At 43.7% G+C, this 21,520-nt stretch overlaps 1 protein-coding gene across 2 annotated transcripts in view; it reads left to right on the top strand.

Moving 5' to 3' along the window:
- The window catches only part of TRAF5 (TNF receptor-associated factor 5), a 49,243-nt gene that overhangs the window by 14,629 nt on the left and 13,094 nt on the right, over positions 1-21,520 (top strand). The window contains exons 1-7 of one of the 2 annotated variants that reach the window (XM_011975799.1): positions 5,285-5,601; positions 12,310-12,528; positions 13,473-13,530; positions 15,434-15,535; positions 19,029-19,193; positions 19,822-19,899; positions 20,207-20,281. In XM_011975799.1, coding sequence (XP_011831189.1) covers positions 12,311-12,528; positions 13,473-13,530; positions 15,434-15,535; positions 19,029-19,193; positions 19,822-19,899; positions 20,207-20,281 — 696 coding nt within the window. In that variant the 5' untranslated portion in view covers positions 5,285-5,601; position 12,310. Of the gene's footprint in view, positions 1-5,284; positions 5,602-12,309; positions 12,529-13,472; positions 13,531-15,433; positions 15,536-19,028; positions 19,194-19,821; positions 19,900-20,206; positions 20,282-21,520 lie in introns of those variants that run through there. The other variant, XM_011975796.1, reaches the window with a different exon arrangement.

The raw sequence follows: 21,520 nt of genomic DNA, 5'->3' as shown, positions 1-21,520 counted from the left end.
CCCACCTTTATCTCTCAAACGGTCTTTTTCTCAATCCTTTGACTCTGCCGGACTTTGTCACCCCCATGAGCTGGTATTGGGTCTGATCACCCCAACAGTGAGCCACCGCTCCTGGCCTCTTTGTACCTTCTTTGTAAGCAAGGAGGATGGTCAGGAAGGGGGAAGGGGGAGAGAAGTGTGAGTCTGAGATGACAGCCCCATAGCTCCATGCAGTGGGCACACCCACCCCCATCTGGGAATGCAGTTGAGCTGGCAGTAGGCAGCCTTTCCAATGAAGAGAAGCCTTTCCAACGAGGAGAAGTTCTTGAGCTGAGTCAAGAACAAAGGGCAGAAGGCTGACCTAGCCTTGGGGAACCCTGTAGGAGTGGAATGCTGGCAAGGAGCCACTGAGAGGTGTGGTTCAGAGTTGGGAGGAGAAGCAACAAATACAGAACCCTAGGGCCAAGGGATCAGGGAGTTTCAAGAAGGAAGTTCCAAATGTCACATAAAGAGCAGGAGGGCAGTGATTTAGGAGAGACTAGTCAACAAATGTGATGATGTGATTACCGTTTAGATCATCAAACTAACATAATATGCTTTCCCAGACTACATATGGCCTCATATACCACATCCCCGGATGATTCGGGCCTGCCGACTTATTCCAGGTAGAGTACAGATGAGCTTGGGAGGGCCAGGAAGGCTTCAGAGAGGCGCTGATGGGATCTGATAAAGGATACAGGTCTGTGGGTGCCACCTGGGAGGTGTGTTTCCATCGGGCACTGCTCTAGAGCCGGAAATGGGAAGGAGAAGAGGGGTAGGGGGAGAAAGAGGTTGATGGGGCATTGCTGGGCTGAGGATGGAGAATGGGTCGGAGCTCCAGCGGATGGGGAATTTGGGCCCATGTGCTGCATTTTTGTTTCCTCATCAGTGTCTGCCTATGGTAGGTTCCCAGCAAAGAAATGATTTACAAAAAGTGACTGAATCAATAAATGTTTAGTGCGAGATAGTCCAGTGTAACCATGAATTCAAAATTGGGTGAAATGAGGAGGCAAATAGCATGTCAGGCAGTCAGGTTATCTCAGAGTGGGGGACGTTGATGGAGACACTCAGGGACAAGTGCTTATTAATAATAATAGCCCTTATGACACCTCTGTGTACTACCACTATAAGCTCTTCACGCATAGAGGGGCAGCAAACTTTCTGTAAAGAACTGCCCCATAGTTACAGGTAGTAACTATGTGTTTGAGGCCTTGTGGGCCGTGTGGTCTGTGGGGCAACTACTCAGCTCCTCTGTGGTAGCACATAAACAACCATAGACAATGTGTAAGTGAATGAACATGGCTGTGTTCTAATAAAACTTTATTTACAAAACATGTGATGGGCCAACCCCTGATGTATATGGTATTGACTTATTTAATCTTCAGAAGTTCTATGTGGTAGCTACTGTTATCGTTATCACCATTTTATTTTTTTATATTTTTCTTTTTTTTGAATTTTGATAAGTCCTACTTTTTTATTTTTATGGGTGTGTATTAGGTATATATGGGCTACATAAGATATTTTGATATGGGCATACAATGCATAATAATCCCATCAGGGAAAATGGGGTATCCATTATCTCAAGCATCTATCATTTCTTTGTGTTACAGTCATCCCAATTCTTTTAGTTATTTTTAAATGTACAATAAATTCTTGTTGACTACTATAGTTACCCTGTTATCAAATACTAGATTGTATTCTATATAGTTATTCTGACTATATTTTTGTACCCATTAATCATCCCTACTTCTTCTCCCCAACACTTCCCCAACCCCACAACTATTCTTCTCAGCCTCTAGTAACCATCCTTCTACTCTCTGTCTCCGTAAGTTCAATTGTTTTAATTTTTAGCTCCCACAAACAAGAACATGTGAAGCTTGTCTTTCTGGCCTGGCTTATTTCACTTAACATAATGTTCTCTAGTTCTATCTATGTTGTTCCAAGTGATGGGATCTTGTTCTTTTCTATGGCTGAATACTGTGTATATTTACCACATGTTTTGTATCCATTCATCTGTTGATAGATGCTTAGGTTGCTTCCAAATCTTGGTTCTTCAGTGCCGCAGTAAACATGAGAGTGCAGATGTCTCTTCAATATTCTGATTTCCTTTCTTTTGAATATATACCCAGCAGTGGGATTGCTGGATCACATGTAGTTCTGGTTTTAGTTTTCTGAGGAACCTCCATACCATTCTTCACAGTGGCTGTACTAATCTACATTCCTACCAACAGTGTACGAGGGTTCCCTTTCCTCCATGTCCTGTCCAGCATTTCATTTTACAGATGAGGAAATGGAGAAGCATTGAGACCAAGTAATTTGCCTAAGGTCACATGGCTATGAAGGTGTATGGGCAGTGTTTGAATCCAGGCAGGTCTACTCCAGAGTCCATGGTGGTAATTGCCATGCCATGCTGACTCTCGGAACCTTGGAGGGGGAGGGAGGAACCCCGGCTCCTCATCCCCTGAGGGCCTCCACCACTACCTGGCAGTAGGAACTCACTAGGCCTCCATTTCCTCATTTAAAAAAATGGGGAATAATGATTATATTTTTTATGTATATATATATATCTCTCTCTCTCTCATATATTACCCTGTCTCCTATGCTGGAGTGCAGTGGCGCCATCATAGCTCACTGTAGCCTTGACCTCCTGGGCTCAAGCAATCCTCCCACCTCAGCCTCCTGAATGGCTGGGATTACAGGCTTTAGCCAACACACCTGGCTGAGGGGTTAAAATGAGCTAATGCATATAAATTAGCTGTCTCTGTGCTTGGACATAGCCTCAGTACTTGTACTCCTAACCCATATCTGACTCCAGCATTAGGCTCCATTCACTTCTTTTAATACCCTTCCCTTGCCCTCTGCCTCAATAGGAACTCTCCTAGATTGTCTTCATGGCCCTTTTCCACTGTGGCCTCACACTAACTCTGAGTTTCCACATTGATTATTGAGTCATCTGGGTTATTGGGTACTCTGGCCTGGGGACTAAGGAGGATAGCCCTGCCCTTGAGGAGCTCGAGGAGCTGTCCCTAGGTAGCAGTGGGGACTGTTACAGAGCTGGAGCCAAGGATGGGGGCCGAGCGCACCAGAGTTGAACAAGGCTTCCTAGTGGAGAAAGCTGCTGTGTGGCAAGATCAGTAGAGCGTTCTTTGTTATTTTTTCCTCTTGGTCTAGTTTCTGAGAGCAAATCTAAAGGTCTCCTGGATACCTTAAAAGTACCACCTGGAGTCAGGTCGACTCTACATGGTTCCGAGAAGAGTTCCACTAAAGGCATCTCTGTAAGTGTGACTGACTTGAGACAGCAGCAGCTTCGGCCATGTCAGCGTGGGTGTGCAGCCTGGAGGGTTGGGGGAAGAGGGATGCCCTTCAGCCTTTGCGCTCCCATCTACTCACCAACAGTGCTTGCTGTACCACCAGGAGAATGGGGAACCAGCGGTTTCCTGACAACTTGGAGAGAAATCACAGTTCTCTTTAAAGTAATTAAAATTATACTCACATCATTCTTTGTCCTGTTCCCAAGACAACGTTCTTCTGTGAAGGCGTAAGGAAAAGCAAAGAAAACATACGCTTATCTCTGCCTCTAAGACATCAAAGCCAGTCATGCTGGGGCAGGGACGGTGCGTCGGTGGACTGCAGTCACATGTTTTCTGGTTGTTGTGGTGTCACCTGGTCTCTGCATGAGCTCCCGGCCACATTAGGTGCAATGGAAAATGGCCTTATTGGTTCTCCCTTTCTCCAAGGCCTTCATCTTTGACCTGCCTGGTTAAAGGGGTTTCTTCTGCAATTTTTGAGGGAAGACCTCTCCGGGCCATCACAGACAGCAGCTTTGGAAAAACTGTGAGACCATTTCAGTTCTCCCTTGTGCCAGGAGGGTAGCCTAACAGATAAAGTGCCTTCTCCTCCTTCCTTTTCCTTTCCTTTTTTGAGTTAGGGTCTTTCTCTGTCGCCCAGGCTGAAGTGCAGTGGCGTGAACAATGAACACAGCTCACTGCAACCTTGACCTCCCAGGCCCAAGCGATCCTCCTGCCACAGCCCCCCAAGTAGCTGGGACTATAGGCATGCACCACCACACCCTGCTAATTTTATTTATTTGTTTATTTATTTATTTTGAGACATAATTTTGCTCTTGTTGCTCAGTCTGGAGTGTAATGGTGCAACCTCAACTCACCGCAGCCTCCCGGGTTCAAGAGATTCTCCTGCCTCAGCCTCCCAAGTAGCTGGGATTACAGGCATGCACCACCACGCCCAGCTAATTTTGTATTCTTAGTAGACACAGGGTTTCTCCATGTTGGTCAGACTGCTCTCGAACTCCCAATCTCAGGTGATCTGCCCACCTTGGCCTCCCAAAGTGCTGGGATTACAAGCATGAGCCACTGCACCTGGCCAACTAATTTTTGTAATTTTTATAGAGATGGGGTTTTGCCATGGTTGTCCAGTTGGTCTCATACTCCTAAGCTCAAGCAATCTTCCTGCCTCGGCATCCCAAAGTGTTGGGATTACAGGTGTGAGCCACTGTGCCCAGCCCCGCCCCCCTTCCTTTTTTTTTTTTTTTTTTGCTTCCTTGTAGTAACTGTTCTTCCTGGAAGAACAGAATCACAGGATTCAAGGCCAGCCATGACCTTGAGAGAGAACTGCCTATCCTAGCAGGAGAGCATCTGGAACACACCCAGGGTATGGATTCAAGAGACCCGTTGGGTCACTGCATGTTGGGATTAAACATTTTAACTTTTCTTTACCACCAGCCACAGTCTCTCCTCTTTAAGCCCAGGACCCATTGGTGGGCCGTGGGTGGGTTTGGGGAATAACATATTTGTATCCTTCCCATGCTGCTCAAGTGGGTATTAGGCAGTTGACCAACACTGCCAGTGAGACCTGAGCAGAGCTGAGAAATGGACAGTTTGGCTTCTAGCAGCCCATCCACAGAGAGAGGGGCCATCTGGTGTCATTAGAGCCATGGAGGAACACCAGTCACTGTTGAGATGCTGCTCAGCACCCAGGGATGGGGGAGAGGTCCCCTGGCTTCCCCCTCTTCCCACCCCAGTGCCTCTCATTGGCTGAACCTCGCCAGAAGCCAGGGAGCCTGGAAAACAGTTGGTGGCATCAATTTTTACCCTACCTCATGGTGCAGACCTAAGCAGAGCAAGAGTAGGGAGTGGATCTGGGCAAACAGGCAAATGACTGGCTTGTTCCCTTAATTTCGCTTCAGCGACAGTTAATTGCTAACCATTCTAGAACTTTTGTGATACCGGGAAATTCTTTAATCTCTTTCATCTAGAAAATGCCTCCTCTTTCTTCAGGACCAGCTGAGATGATTTCTTCTCTGTGAAATCAGCACAGACACCTCAGAAATTGTTAGCTACCCCACACCTAGGCTCTACCAGTTCTTTGTCGGAATCTCTGTTTGTAGTACTTGCCAGCGGGATATTGTAACTGATCATTTTTGTTCCTTGTTTCTTCTGTCCTTGGAGGGCTTCAAGGGCAGATGCAACGTCACAGCCTCTGCATTCTCAGGACCTAACCCAGGGTCAGTGCAGGGACGTGCAGATGAGTGGGCTGTGGGGTGTCCTGCTCACGGTTTCATGGATGGTGAGTGGCAGAGCAGAGACAGAGGTCTCTGGTCCTGTCCCTTTTCACTCTGGGATTTTATCTGTAGTAATCAGTAATTCCCCAAGAATCAGAACTTGAAAACCCTGGAGACAAATTTCATGGACTTATGTCTTATGCACTATAACATAGTATATGTAAAAACTCCCCAATTTTTCAAATCTTCATTAATCCAAACTGGTTGTTGGCAGGGGTGTGGAGGTAGTATGGATAGACAGACCAGGATCTACCTTTCTTTGTTAAATCTTTCTTAAACTCCGCAAAACACATATCTTTTTTTGTTATGACTGAAGGATAAGCTCACATTGCTTCAGAATGTGAGAATATTTATCATATGTTTTCCAGAAATCTGTAGAGATATGTAAGTAAAGAATTTAAATGGTGGCATCCACAGCTTTCCTTTGGAATTCCTAAAAAATTCTCATGGAAAAGATGCATCAATTTATGAAACAAGAAGATGGCATTTCAAAGAAACTCAGCAAGAGTTCTTAGGGAATAGATGGGATATGACTTTCTCTTGTGTCTTTGGGCTTGAGTTAACAACTCTTCAGTAGGAGTACCATACTGTACATCCCATTGATGGCAAGGATAAGAATGCCCTTGACTGCAGAAAGGTGATATATAAGCTCTATTTTTAGCACTTTTGATATGTTTTATTTTTCTCCTGACTTGCAAGAACTGAGCTTCTTTGTGGTTCCTGGTACGTAAGCTGTTATACACAGAGGGGAAAGATTTTAATAAAATTGAGTGCTTACTCATTTCCACTAAATAGCTGCCTGGGAATGACAGAGTACCAGCTGAAAATATCTAATTAATTAGATAAATATATTTGTTAGGTAAAAAAGCATAGCCTTTCTAGTTCTGCTGTTGGGCTGTCTCATGTCAGTGAAGACAGTGGGTCCAGGCTTGAGGAAGCTTCAGAAGGAGACGGACCCTGCCCTGGGGGACATCACAGCTCTGTTGATATACCAGAACCTCACCCAGAAAGACACCTCAAGTCCACATCTCACAGCTGAACATAAATGCTTATTTTTTACAATGTATGATGAGATTAAAAACCCAATTTCATAAAAACAAATACTGGACAAGACAATAACAGATTAGAAAGTGAACAAGGTCAGTGAATGACTTAGGCTTGTTGAATAGGCCTGGGAAATAAACACATGGATGGGGAGAGGAAGGATAGGGCATTCAGTCCTCTGCTGGCTGTTCAGCAGGAGCAAGGAGACTGTACGAGTCACATGTGCTGTGCCTGCCGGGACAAAGCTGACAAGACAAGGGCCTGCACAACAGCCTAGTAGAGCAGTGGTTTCCAAAGTGTGCTTCAAAGGCCCCTGGGGTGCTGGAACAGCTCTTACTAGGAAAACACTTAATGGACTCTTACTTCAGGTGAGTTCAGGTAAGAGCCAATTGTGTGCATCTCTTTCACAGTTCCAGTTCAGTGACCTTTTGCATTGTTACCTTGAAATTAGCCATAGTGGAAGTGTTTAACTACAGAAATTGGCAAATGCTACAAACTGGAGCTTTCCCCTAGTTGAGCAGATTATTAAACGTTTACTAGCACAGCACTGCCTGCAGCTCCTTGATACACTTTCCGGGGATCTGCATGGTCAAAACTATTTTCATAATAGTACTGACATCATTTGCCATTTTTACTCTTCTTTTACAAATGCACAGAGGTGTTTTCCTGAACAGACTGAATGTAGGAGCAGACATGAGAATCCAGCTATCTTCTATTAAGCAAGACATTAAAGAGATGTGCAAACATGTAAAATGGTGGCACTCTTCTCACTAATTCTTTTGTTTTGGAAAATGGTTATTTTTCATAAAAATATTATTTGTATTAACATATAATTGGCTTATTATCTTGAAGTAAATACTTTTTTAATTCCTCAATTTGACTCTCAAGTATGGTAAATATGAATAGATATAATTTACATAAACAAAAACTCTTAGGGATCTTCCATTAAAAAAAGACAAAATTTTATTTTAGAGCAGTTTTAGGTTCACAGCAAAATTGAATGAAAGTCTGTTTATCCATTCTTTCGTTCATGGATTGTGCCTTTGGTGTTGTACCTAAAAAGTCATTGTCAAACTCAAGATCATCTAGATTTTGTCCTATGTTATCTAGTAGGAGTTGTAGGTTTTGCATTTTACTTTCATGTCTGTGATCCATTCTGAGTTAATTTTTGTGAAAGTGTCAGGTCTGTGTCTAGCTTCGTTTTCTGATATGGATGTCTAGTTGTCCCAGCACCATTTGTTGAAAAGACTATCTTTGCATCATTGTTTTGCCTTTGCCCTTTTGCCAAGGGTCAGTTGACTGTATTTATGTGGGTCTATTTCTGGGCTCTTTATTCTGTTGCATGGATCTGTTTGCCTGTTCTTTTGACAATACTCCACTGTCTTGATTACTGTAGCTTTATAATAAGTTTTGAAGTTGGGTAGTATCTTTCATCTTCAGTATTGTGCTCTTGTGTTGGATCTTTGGCTCCTCAAGTTTTAAGAGTGTTATCTTAGACCAGGTGCTGTGGCTCATACCTGTAGTAATCCTATTGCTTTACTGAGCTGAAAGGATTGCTTGTGGCCAGGAGTTCAAGACCAGCCTGGGCAACATAGTAAGACCCTTGTCTCTAAAAAAATAAAAATAAAAAAAGTTAGCCAGGTGTGGTGGCACACACCTGTAGTCCTAACTACTGGGGAGGTTTAGGTGGAAGGATCACTTGAGCCCAGGACTTGGAGGTTACAGTGAGCCATGATTACACCACTGCCCTCTAGCCTGGGCTACAGAGTGAGACCCTGTCTCTGAAAAAAAAAAAGAAAAAAAAAAGAAGAGTGTTATCTTAGTGCTGCCATCACAAAATACCTCAGATGGGTAATTTATAAAGAACAAACTGTATTTCTCACAGTTCTGAAGGCTGGGAAGTCCACAATCAAGACACCAGCAGATTCTGTGTCTGGTGAGGACTCACTTTCTGCTTCCAAGATAACAGCTTATTGCTGCATCCTCCAGAGGAGATGAACACTGTTCTCACATGGGGAAAGGTGGAAGGGCAAAAGAACCTAGCTAGTTCCTTTGAGCCCATTTTAAGGTCACTGGTCCCATCCATGGATACACAGCCCTCATGACTTAATCACCTCATAAAGGTCCCGCCTCTCAATACTATGACACTGGACCTTAGATTTCAACATATGAATTCTAGGGGGGACACATACATTCAAATCATAGGGGGTCCTGAGACCAAAAAGTTGGAGAACTACTGTTGTGGCAAAAAATGGACATACACACAGATGCGTTCCATAGATTCTTGTGTTAGGAAGAGCGTAGAGTGTAGAGTGTAGTGGAGGGGAACCTGAACTGAGTTTTGTACATCCTACTGCCTCATTCTGGGGACTGAATGAGCCTGTTGCTTTAGGTACATCTCTGAGAGTCCAAATTTAGATGCTGTGTGACAGACTTGGGCCTGGCCTCAGAAGAGAATCTCAGAGGGACATAGAATATGACATCAGGGCACAGGATGTGAAGTGCCAACCTCCCCAGGAACGAGGGAACACAAAGCAGAGTAAGGAAGTTTGAAAGTGGTTCTTCGAGTTCTCTGAGAGAAAGGTGCGTCTTGGTTATTAGGGCTGTGCATGTAAATAAAATGTTTTGCCTCTTCATCTTCAGAATTAAAACTTTTGTTAAATCCCAAGAATCAGCCATGTTACAGGAGGGAACATTTGTATCTTACACTGCTTACCTACCACCCTTGAAGTTTTGCAGGAAACACTAGGGAAAAGGTGGAGCTTTGGTCTCAAACCCCCGACTTTTTATTTATTTATTTATTTATTTTTGAGACAGGGTCTCTTGCCCTGTCACCCAGACTGGAGTGCAGTGGCATAATCATGACTCAGTGCAGCCTCTACCTCCCAGGCTCAAGTGATCCCACCTGCCTCAGTCTCCCAAGTAGCTTGTGCAAAGGCCCGGTGGCATAAAGTGTGGTGTATTAGAAGAACGAAAAAAAAGCCTGTGTGGCTGGAGTACAGAAAGCCAGGGAAGAGAGGTCCAGGATGCTGCTGGATTGGGGAGGATACAATCTTGAGCCTGCTTAGCATTGTCGACTTTCTCTCAGAGCCCTGAGAAGCCACTAAAAGATGAAGGGAGATAACCTTACATTGTACTTGGCATTTTGAAAGTCTCATCCTGGCTCTAGTATGGAGAGTAGATTGGAGAAGAAAGCAATGAATGAACTCGTATTTAGTTCAGGTGAGAAATGATGTGGCTTGGTACTTGTCTTAGCTTGGGCTGCTATAAGAAAGCACCATAGACTGGGTAGCTTATAAACAACAGAGGTTTCTGACCGTTCTGGAAGCTGAAAGCCCAAGATCAGGGTGCCAGTGTGGTTGGGTTCTGATGATGTCCCTGTTCTGGGCTGCAGACTTAACTGCTGTATCATCACATGGCAGCAAGAGGGCCAGGGACGTCTCTGGCATCTTTAGAGAGGAGGTCTCGACATGTTGCCTGGGCTAGACTTGAACTCCTGGGTTCAAGCCATCTTCCTACCTCAGCCTCCTGAGTAACTGGGACTACAGGTGTGCACCATCATTCCCGGCTCTCTCTTGCCTCTTTTTTTTTTTTTGAAACGGAGTCTTGCTCTGATGCCCAGGCTGGAGTGCAGTGGCATGATCTCGGTTCACTGAAATCTCTGCCCCCTGGGTTCACGCTGTTCTCCTGCCTCAGCCTCCCAGGTAGCTGGGACCACAGGCATCCACTACTGCGCCTGCCTAATTTTTTTGTATTTTTAGTAGAGACGGGGTTTCACCGCGTTAGCCAGGATGGTCTCTATCTCCTGACCTCATGATCCGCCTGCCTTGGCCTCCCAAAGCGTTGGGATTACAGGCGTGAGCCTCTGCGCCCAGCCTTCCCTGGCCTCTTCTTATAAGGGCACTAATCCCATTCATGAGGTCTCCAATCTCATGATTTCATTACCTGCCAAATACGCACCTCCTAATACTGTCACATTGGGGATTAGAATTTCCACATATGAGTTTTGGGGGGAATACAAACATTCAATCTACCGCAATGGCAGTGATAGATACTCTGAGTAATATATTTGTGTGCAAGAAGTCATTGGCAAACTCAACATCATCTAGATTTTATCCTATGTTATCTTGTAGGAGTTTTATAGCTTTGCATTTTATGTTTGTGTCTGTGATCCATTCTGAGTTAATTTTTGTGAAGGGTGTCAGGTCTGTGTCTAGCTTCGTTTTCTGATGTGGATGTCCAGTTGTCCCAGCACCATATATTGAAAAGACTTATCTTTGCATCATTGTTTTGCCTTTGCTCCTTTATCAAAGGTCAGTTGACTGTATTTATGTGGGTCTATTTCTGGGTTCTCTATTCTGTTCCCTGGATCTATTTATCTGTTCTGTTGATAGTACTACACTGTCTTGATTACCGTAGCTCTATAATAAGTTTTGAAGTTGAGTAGTGTCAGTCCTCCAGCTTTGTTCTTCTCCTTCAATATTGTGTTGCTGTGTTGGGTCTTCAGCTCCACAGGTCTTTTTTTTTTTTTTTTTTTTTTTTTTTGAGAGGGAGTCTGGCTCTGTCGCCCGGGCTGGAGTGCAGTGGCTGGATCTCAGCTCACTGCAAGCTCTGCCCCCCGGGTTTATGCCATTCTCCTGCCTCAGCCTCCCGAGTAGCTGGGACTACAGGCGCCCGCCGCCTCGCCCGGCTAGTTTTTTGTATTTTTTTTTTTTTTAGTAGAGACGGGGTTTCACCGTGTTCGCCAGGATGGTCTCGATCTCCTGACCTCGTGATCCGCCCGTCTCGGCCTCCCAAAGTGCTGGGATTACAGGCTTGAGCCACCGCTCCCGGCCTTGCTCCACAGGTTTTAAGAGTGTTATCTTAGGCTAGGTGCAGTGGATTACCCAGCACTTTGGGAGCCTGAGCCGCAAAGATCACTTGTGTCCAGGAGCTCAAGACCAGCCTGGGCAACATAGCGAGACCCTGTCTGTATTAGTCCATTTTCATGCTGCTTATAAAGACATACCCAAGACTGGGCAATTTATAAAAAAGAGAGGTTTAATGGACTTACAGTTCCACGGGGCTGCAGATGCCTCACAATCATAGCAGAAGGCAAGGAGGAGCCAGTCATGTCTTACATGGATGGCAGCAGGCAAAATGAGAGAGAGAGAGCTTATGCAGGGAAACTCCACCTTATAAAGTCATCAGATCTCATGAGACTTATGCACACAAGAACAGCATGGGAAAGACCATGATTCAATTACCTGGGTCCCTCCCACAACATGTGTGAATTTAAGAGAAGTCTTGGATGGGGACACAGCCAAACCATGTCACTATTTCTAATTGGCCAGGTGTGGTGGTGTGTGCCTGTAGTGCCTGTAATCCCAGCTACTGGGGAGGGATCAGTTGAGCCCAGGAGTTGGAGATTACAGTGAGCCATGATCACACCACTGGCCTCCAGCTAGAAGTCATCTGGTCCAGCCTGTAACCTGAGCACCCCAAAGACATTGTACCTTTGCCAGAGACCCCTGGTGGCAGGAGGTTGTCACTGTTGTTTCAGAGTGACAACAGATGACCATGTGAATGATGTACATTAATTATGAGAAAAATAACCAAAGCACCTGATGGCTGTAGTTGTTTCAGTGTTTGCACACTTAATTTTCCTTCTTCTCCCCTGACCCCTGCAGAATGGCTTATTCAGAAGAACATAGAGGTATGCCCTGTGGTTTTATCCGCCAGAATTCCGGCAACTCCATTTCCTTGGACTTTGAGCCCAATATAGAGTACCAGTTTGTGGAGCGGTTGGAAGAGCGCTACAAATGTGCCTTCTGCCGCTCGGTGCTTCACAACCCCCACCAGACAGGATGTGGGCACCGCTTCTGCCAGCACTGCATCCTGTCCCTGAGGTGAGTGGGCAGGGCCTGCAACTCTGGCCATGGCAGGCCCAGCATCCAGGTGGCAAATGTGGCCACTCAACTGTTTTCATGGGTTTTGGAGTTGCTTAACTTGGCCACAGGACCATGACTATAAGGAAGGACTCTCCCAGATCCCTTCTGTGAGGGCCTGAAGAATAATCATTTTTTGGTCACTAATTTACAGATATTCACCTTTTCTTAAAATTCAGACTGCACCTGCTTTGCATGGGAGAGCAGACCTAGACACACACTCCATCATGGGAGCTGGCTGTGGAGAAGGGTTTGAATCTCACAATGTCTGTGTTGTAGTTACCCCAATCTTCCCTTGCCTTGAGGAAGAGGTGCTGTGGCTCCTAGAAGGGACCTTGCTGCCATGGATGCTGTCCACTCCTGGGCAGCTGTAAGACCTGGGTCATGCTGTGTTGAGGGAGGAGACCAGGAGAGATATGGAAGCAGGCACACTTTGGGGGGTTATATAGGAAGCAAGGCAGTCATTTTACCCTGCCAAGCTTTGAAAGGGGATTATTACAGTGCATCCTCATTCCCTCATGTGTTCGTGCATTCAGCACCTGTGTGTTCTGTGCTCTCATGCTGAAGAGCTACAGTGTGGAACAGGACCCCGTGTCTGCCCTCTAGAATGTCCCAGTCTAGAGACAAATGTGGCACAGTGTGATAAAGGACAGGGACTTTTAGCTCTGTCCAGGGACTCACTGACTGCATCCTGGAGGATGCATGAAGTTTCTCAGGCAAACTGAAAGACTAGGAAGGTGCTAAAGGACGGGTGCAGAAGGCACCTTCTAGGTAGAGGGAATAGCATGTGCAGACAGGGACCAGCCTGCCCAGGGCTAGAGCATGACTGGAGCCCTGGGGCTGGTCTTGGAAATGCTGTTGAGGTAAACAACTAACTCTGACTCTATTTTAATTTTTTTCTCCAGAGAATTAAACACAGTGCCAATCTGCCCTGTAGACAAAGAGGTCATCAAATCTCAGGAGGTAAGAAAGTCACTGCTTTAGTCTAGCAGCTCTCAGGGTGATGGAGAAGAAGTCAATGAATTGGACATTGAGATTGGAGCAAGAGAGTGGTCGAGGGAGACCTTCCTTGAAGTCCATATTCTTCTGCTGTGGAGTCACATCAGACCCTACTCGTAGCCCTGTCTGAGGGGCTTGTTTGGATCTTTATTGACCACACCCCTCCTCCACCCCAAGTCTCCTCTCCTGCTGCTTCTTTATCCCCTTCCTATACTAGCTCTAGCTAATATATTATGGTTTTGATTTGCATTTTCCTGTTGGCTAGTGAAGTTGAACATTTTTTATGTGCTTATTAGCTGTTTGTACATCTTCTTTGTTAAAAATGTCTACTTATTTTCTTTGCTCATTTAAAAAAATTGAGTTATTTACCTTTTGTTGAATTATAAGAATTATTTATAACCTGTAATCCTAGCACTTTGGGAGACTGAGGTAGGCAGATCACATGAGGCCAGGAGTTTGAGACCAGCTTGACCAACATGGCGAAACCCCGTCTCTACTGAAAATACAAAAATTAGCTGGGTGTGGTAGTGCACATCTGTAATCCCAGCTACTTGGGGGGCCGAGGCACAAGAATCGCTTGAACCCAGGAGTTGGAGGTTGCAGTGAGCTGAAATCATGCCACTGCACTCCAGCCTGGGTGACAGAGCAAGACTCTGTCTCAAAAAAAAAAAAAAAGTTCTTTATATATTCTGGATCTAAATCTCTTAGCAGCCGTTTGGCTGCTAAGATTTGCAAGTGTTTTTCTTCCATTCTGTGGGTTGTCCTTTCCCTTTCTTGACAGTGTGTTTGAAGCACAAAATTTTTTCATTTTGATGAAGTCTAATTCATTTGTTTTTTTTTTTCTTTTTTTGGTTGCTTGTTCTTTTTTGGTGTTGTATCTAAGAAACCATTGTCTGTTCCATTGTCATGAAGGTTTTCTCCCTTAAAACTCCCCTTTAAGGTCAGTTTTCTTCCTTTAAGATTCTGTTGCAGGATGTTCAAGCAGAAGCTTTCCTTGAGCCTCTAGTCTGCTGTACTTGCGTCTTCTCTATACCCCTTATGATGTGTTTTGCAAATACCTACAACGGGGCTGTGCTGCAGTTAGTGTCTGTCTGACCTACTGTCCAGGGGTTGGCATACTACAGTCTTAGGGCAAATCCAGCCTGCCACCTGTTTTTGTATGGCCTGTAAGCTAAGAAATTCTTTTTACATAATGGTGGGTGCATAGAAACCTTCATATTTTTGCAACTTCTCGTGAGTCTTAAACTACTTCAAAATAAAAATTCATTTTAAATAATCAAAAGAAGAAAGTATTGTGACATGTAGAAATTATGTGAAGTTCAAATTTCAGTGTTCATAAATAGTGTTTTATTGGAATGTAGCTGTGCCCATTCATTTAAGTGTTGTGTATGGAAGCGTTGAAATGTGGCAACAGAGACGATTGTGATGTGGACTATCTGACCCCTTACAGGAAAGTTTGCCGACTCCTGGTTTGTGCTAAAATAGCAAGCCAGCACAGCCTCAGTGACACTGTCTGATGAGTAATACATTTACCCTGGGACTGGAAGCTGAAAGCATCACTCTTGACCAAGCTTTACCTCCTGACGTTTAAGAATGTGGGGTCAGGTTCACCATAAGATTCACCTAGTTGCAGCCTGTTGCACAGGGCATTGTTACCTGGCTTATATGTTTGATGGTTTGTCAAAAGCATATATCTGAGACAGCCTTTTCTTTCAGTGTGGTGTAAGTGTGATATTTTCATTCCAGCTGGTGTCTGGAAGTTTCCACCTGCCTTCTGAGATATACTTGAAGACCAAATTAATAATAGCTTAATTCACATTGCTGTAAAACTTTGGAGTGTGTGAGACCTATTATGTTTATCTTTTAGGTTTTTAAAGACAATTGCTGCAAAAGAGAAGTCCTCAACTTGTATGTATATTGCAGCAATGCTCCTGGATGTAATGCCAAGGTTATTCTGGGCCGGTACCAGGTTGGTATTATTCATGAACAATATCTGCCTTTGCCATTTTTCCAGGGATATGTATTGAACCCCTTTATGTGACAGTTACTGAGCTAAGCATGGTACAGGGATTCAGTCAATTGCCCTCAAGGATTCCCAGTCTAGCAGTACAGGTGGCTACAGTGCTATAGCCCACCTAGGGCTGAGGTGTGAGTGAAGAGGTTCGTCCTGTATGGAGCGCATGGAGAACATCTTGTATCCACTAGACCTTAATTGTGTGATAGGGATCACTGGGCCAGAAGAGAGGGTGTGGGACATGCTAGACAAAACAAACACTCAAGAATATGTTATTTTGGGGGAACTGTGTGGGACCCAGGGCATGACTACAGAAAGACACAATTGTGAGGTCCTTCCCCGAAAGCATTTGCTCGCTCACTTGGTGCTGTCTAGGTGTTTCCCAGCAACTGTGGGGCCTGGCCTCATGGGGTTTATGATCTAACACAGATCACTCAGACCAGGACAGAGACAGGCTGTGGGTTAAAGGTAAAGCATTGATAGGAGAGAGAAACCAACAAGTTGTAGGGGAAATGTAAGTGAAGGGGAATTGAGTGCCTTTCAAATGAAGTAACCCCAACTGCTCTTCCCTCCAGCTAGGGAAGGTGGTTAAATGGGAAGCTGGAAGTGTGGTGCTGCCTGGCAAGCCCATGTCAAGTTTGATCACACTGCACGTGAACATGACTCAGGCTTCTCTAACTTCCAGGGAATTGCTGAGAGGCTGCTGAAATTTCCCCTGCACACCCACACATTTTGGAACACATATTTCAGATGATTCAGTCTTTTCTCTATCACACCTCCAAATCCCTCAGGCACTGAGCTTATAAATGTGTAAATGATTTCCTTGTTAACCCAGGGATTTATTTGGAGGTTCATAGACTGTTTGTTATGTGTTATGTTTTCATGTGTCCTTTGCCTCTTGTTTGAATAGTCAAGTCCTAGAGCAAGGCCTTTTTTCCAACTTTGTTGTCACTACGCCTAAAAAGTAAATGAGGCTCAAATGGACCATTGAACAGCTTTAGTGACCAAAACTGGCTTGTGGAGAGCAGGGGCTGGTTACTCTCCACCTGTTTCTTTTATATTTCCCCTCATTCCTTGTTTCCCACCCACCCCCTTGTGTGGTAAGGTGTAGAATCTTACAGGTCACAGAGTTTCGATGAATATTGACTGGGTGAGGGTTGAGGAGTAATATCAGCCAATTTTGGAGAAGAGATGGATTCTAACTGTGATCACCATGTGATTCTTACTACCAGAGGTGAAGGAGAATAGCTGTATTTGTTTATCTCACTGTCAAAAAACTGTTTTTCTTCTGAGAAGGGGTCAGCAAATGTTAAGAGTCAAACAATAATAATAATAATAATAATAATAATAATAATAATAATAATAAAAAAGACCCAGATAGTAACTATTTTAGGCTTTGCAGGCCATACAGTCTCTGTCACAATTACTCAGCTCTCCCGTTTGAGAGGGAAAGCAGCTCTAGACAATATGTGAAGGAATAGGTGTGGCTCCTCTCCAATAAAACTTTAATTATAAAAACAAGTAGCAGGCTGGATTTGGCCTGTGAGTCTTAGCTTGCCAATTTTGTCTTAAAGGACCCTCAGAGGGACAAATTCTCTAACATTTTGGTAACTTGCCAGCATGACAATAACTGCAGTGATTCAAAGGTTTTCACTGAGATATGCCTGCTTTTTAACATCTAGAATGTTGACCAGGCGTGGTGGCTCACGACTGTAATACCAGCACTTTGGGAGGCCAAGGCGGGCCAGTCACCAGAGCCCAGGAGTTTGAGACCAGCCTGGCCAACATGGCAAAACCCTGTCTCTACCAAAAATACAAAAATTAGATGGGCATGGTGGCTGGCACCTGTAATCCCAGCTACTCGGGAGGCTGAGGCAGGAGACTTGCTTGAAACCTGGGAGGTGGAGGTTGCAGTGAGCCGAGATGGTGCCACTGCTCTTCAGCCTAGGTGACAGAGCAAGACTCTGTCTAAAAAAAAAAAAAAGAGAAAAAAAAAAACTAGAATGTCCAGCCTGGCCAACATGGTGAAACCCTGTCTCTACTAAAAATACAAAAACTAGCTGGGTGTGGTGCAGACCTGTAATCCCAGCTACTCTGGAAGCTGAGGCACAAGGAAAGCTTCAACCCAGGAGGTGGAGGTTGCAGTGAACGGAGATCGTGCCACTTCACTCCAGCCTGGGTGACAGAGAGAGACCCTGACTCAAAAGTAAAATAAAATAAAATAATGTAATATAAAAATAAAAATAAAATAGAATGTGAAGAATCCTGGAGTGAACACTGTCCATGTCATCATTCTCTATGATGATTAAATTAAATCATTTAATATTAAATATTAAATAGTATATATAATGTTATATATTATATTGCATATAATATATTAAATATATATTATTTATAATGTATTAAATATATTTACACATAAATAATGTTTATATTTAATAATGTTAAATAACATTAGAGAATATTTAAAATAACGTTTAAAATAAAATTAGAGAATATTTAAAATAAAATTTAAATAACTTATTATTTGTGACAGTCTCTGTCACCTAGGCTGGAGTGTAGTGGCACAATCATAGCTCACTGCAGCCTCAAACTTCTGGACTCAACTGATCCTCCCACCTCAGCCTCCTGTGTAGTTGGGACCTCAGGTGCACACTGCAACACTTGGCTAACTAAAAAAAATTTTTTTTGTGGAGACAAAGTCTTGGGGTCATACTGGACTTGAGTCCTGGCCTCAAGTGATCCTCCCATCTCAGCCTCCCAAAGTTCTGGGATTAAGAGCATGAGCCACCACACGTGGCCAATAAAGTATTATTAATTATTAAAAATTTTCCTGATTTTACCAGTCTGACCATTCCTAGCTTCTCTTGGGCCTGCGAACCTGTATTTCCTCCGCCTCCTTTATCATTTCTGGAATAGCTTCCTCTGCCTTATTTTCGTCTTCTTAATCCTTTCCCTTTCTTCCTTGAGTTAGGATATGCCCTTCTCTCCTTTTTTCTTTTTCCTGTGTCCTTTTACCATCTGCTGTGCAGAGACCCATACTTGATGCTGGGGGTTGGTATGAAGAGTCCACAAAAAAAATAAAAATGTCCTTGAAGAACTGGTAAATTAAGGAAAATATCCAAGAACTAACCTGAGAATATGAGCACATTATTAGATCATCTAAAACAAACTTGGTGTACTTCCCTCCTCACCCATCTTCCCCTGTCCTCTGAATTCCCCCCAAGACTGGCTTTCCCATCTCTGGTACAAGCATCCCTCCCCATGCCCTCTCCTCAACAGAGGCAGTGGGCAGCATCCCCTGAGAGCCTACCCTCTGCCTTGCCCTGTGCAAGCCTTTCTGCCCAGCTGCCCACCCTGTTCTCTCTCCCTCCCTGGGCCTTCCAGCTGACTTCCCTCCTACCACACTGGTCAGCAGGTCCCACTGGCCTGTTGTTATCTGTTGCAGGATCACCTTCAGCAGTGCTTATTTCAAGCTGTGCAGTGTTCTAATGAGAACTGCCGGGAACCAGTCCTACGGAAAGACCTGAAAGAGCATTTGAGTGCATACTGTCAGTTTCGAGAGGAAAAATGCCTTTATTGCAAAAAGGATGTGGTAGTCATCAATCTACAGGTAAAAAACAACACACACAACAGTCATCTTTATGGAGCTAAATTATGCCTGACTGGTCACAGTGAATCAGGTGGAATGCCAGAAGAACATTCCTGCATTTGTTTTTGTACAGAATTAGTCTAAAGAATTTGCTTTTTGGAGAGAAGTTCTGTGAAAAGCTTAAAACCTTCTTGTTGGTAGCACTGTCTTCATTTATTATTGGCAAAAATGTTATTTGAACACATGCTGTGTATGTGTAAGGAATGCTGAGCACTGAGTCACAAGGAGGTGAAGATAATGTCTACGTTCTGAATTCTGCAGTGTAGCTGGGGAGGCAGGATGTAGGCATAAAAAGAAAGCATGGGTACCTTTTACATGTCCCGAAGGAGCTATGCTGGCAGTTCCCCAATCTACCTTCTTTGAGTCCTATGCTCTATGACTTTCTTTTGAAATAATTGGAAAATTTATTATTTTAATTAAGTTCATTTATACCTAGAAAGTGGACATCTTTAATCCTTTTTTGGAACTAGGCAATAACTTCCTGTAGAGAGTAAGCCATATGACATATATCCCCAAAGAGACACAGGTGTAATCACTGTGAGGCCATGAAAGATAACCCTTGGCTTTGTTTTATTATACTTTGTTTCAGAATCATGAAGAAAACTTGTGTCCTGAATACCCAGTATTTTGTCCCAACAATTGTGCGAAGATTATTCTAAAAACTGAGGTAACTGCAAATAATCCTCTCTGTAGATTTTATGGAAGATGAAGTTTTAGTAATCATTGTGGTCTGTGTTTGATAAAATCCCAAATATAAGGGCCCAGGGCTTAAATTACACTCATGACCATGACATATCTGCCTTCCCTTCTCTTTTTCTGCAAACTCTCTTCAGTTTTCATCACAGCTCTTTCTTGCCAGGCCTCTCTCCTTCTCCTGGTCCTTGCCTTCTTCCCAAGCCACCCTTGGCTCCCTGATTGCTGCAGTTGGAAAATAAGTGATGAATTTCTATAGCTTGTGACTCTGCATTTTGTAGGTGGATGAACACCTGGCTGTATGTCCTGAAGCTGAGCAAGACTGTCCTTTTAAGCACTATGGCTGTGCTGTAACGGTATGGAATGACTTTTTGTTTCTGCCTATACATTCTACTGTATAATTTGCTTGGCAAGTTCAGTTTACTCTCTGTTCCATCGAGGATGGAGAATTACAGTTCTGAGAAATCTAAGGCTAATTATTTTAGAGTTCTCCAGAGAAACAGAACCAATGGGGATATATACATATATAGAGATTTGTTTTAAGAAGTTGACTCTTGCAGTTGTGGGGGCTAGCAAGTCCAAAATCTGCAGGGAAGCTCAGCAATCTGGAAACTCTGGCTGTCTGGAGTTTCTATGCTGCAGTTTTGAGGAGAAGCATTTTTTCTTCAGGAAACCGTAGTGTTTGCTCTGAAGGCCTTCAAATGATTGGATAAGGCCCATCACACTATAGAGGGTAATCTGCTTACTTCAGGTCTACCAATTGTTCTCACCACATCTATGAAATACCTTCACAGCAACATATAGACTTGTTTTGAGCAAACAACTGGGCACCTTAGCCTAGCCAGGTTGACACATAAAATTAACCATCACAATAATTATTTCTTTGTTCTTTTTGTTTTCCTTGAGACAGAGTCTCACTGTGTCACCCAGGCTAGAGTGCAGTGGCGCAATCTCGGCTCACTACAACCTCTACATCCCGGGTTCAAGCAATTCTCCTGCCTCAGCCTCCTGAGTGGCTGGGATTACAGGCACCCGCCACCATGCCTGGCTAATTTTTGTATTTTTGTTAGAGACAGGGTTTCACCATGTTGGCCAGGCTGGTCTTGAACTCCAGACCTCAGGCGATCCACCTGCCTTGGCCTCCCAAAGTGCTGGGATTACAGCACCGTGCCTGGCCCACAGTAATTGTTTCTAATTCTGATTCCATTGCCTCCACCTGGTTTGGGAACCTTCTGGGGTTACTCCTCTCATGATTACAAATCCTGGTTTTATGGTGATATACCCTTGTATGTTACCAAGTATACTGAAAAAAAAATGGACTTAAAATCGTGTTTTAATATGTATGTTATTACCTTTTAAATACTTTAAAATAATACTCAATGAATTATACAAAATAAAATAAAATAAAATTTGATTTCTATATCAGTCTTTTTAGTAAATTCCAGACGGAGCAGAGTTTTAGGTATTAAAATATGTCATGCTCTGTATTATCATTCTGTATTTTCTATAAATCTAAAATTATTCCGAAATAAAAAGTTTACTTCAGAAATCATGAGAATACTAGAAGGAAAGATGAGTGATTTTTTTTTTTTTTT

This window comes from Mandrillus leucophaeus, unplaced genomic scaffold, assembly GCF_000951045.1.
Source record: "Mandrillus leucophaeus isolate KB7577 unplaced genomic scaffold, Mleu.le_1.0 Scaffold159, whole genome shotgun sequence".
Lineage (NCBI taxonomy): Eukaryota > Metazoa > Chordata > Mammalia > Primates > Cercopithecidae > Mandrillus > Mandrillus leucophaeus.
The sequence above is the reverse complement of the archived record's forward strand: the minus strand, read 5'-3'. Positions and strand labels throughout refer to the sequence as shown.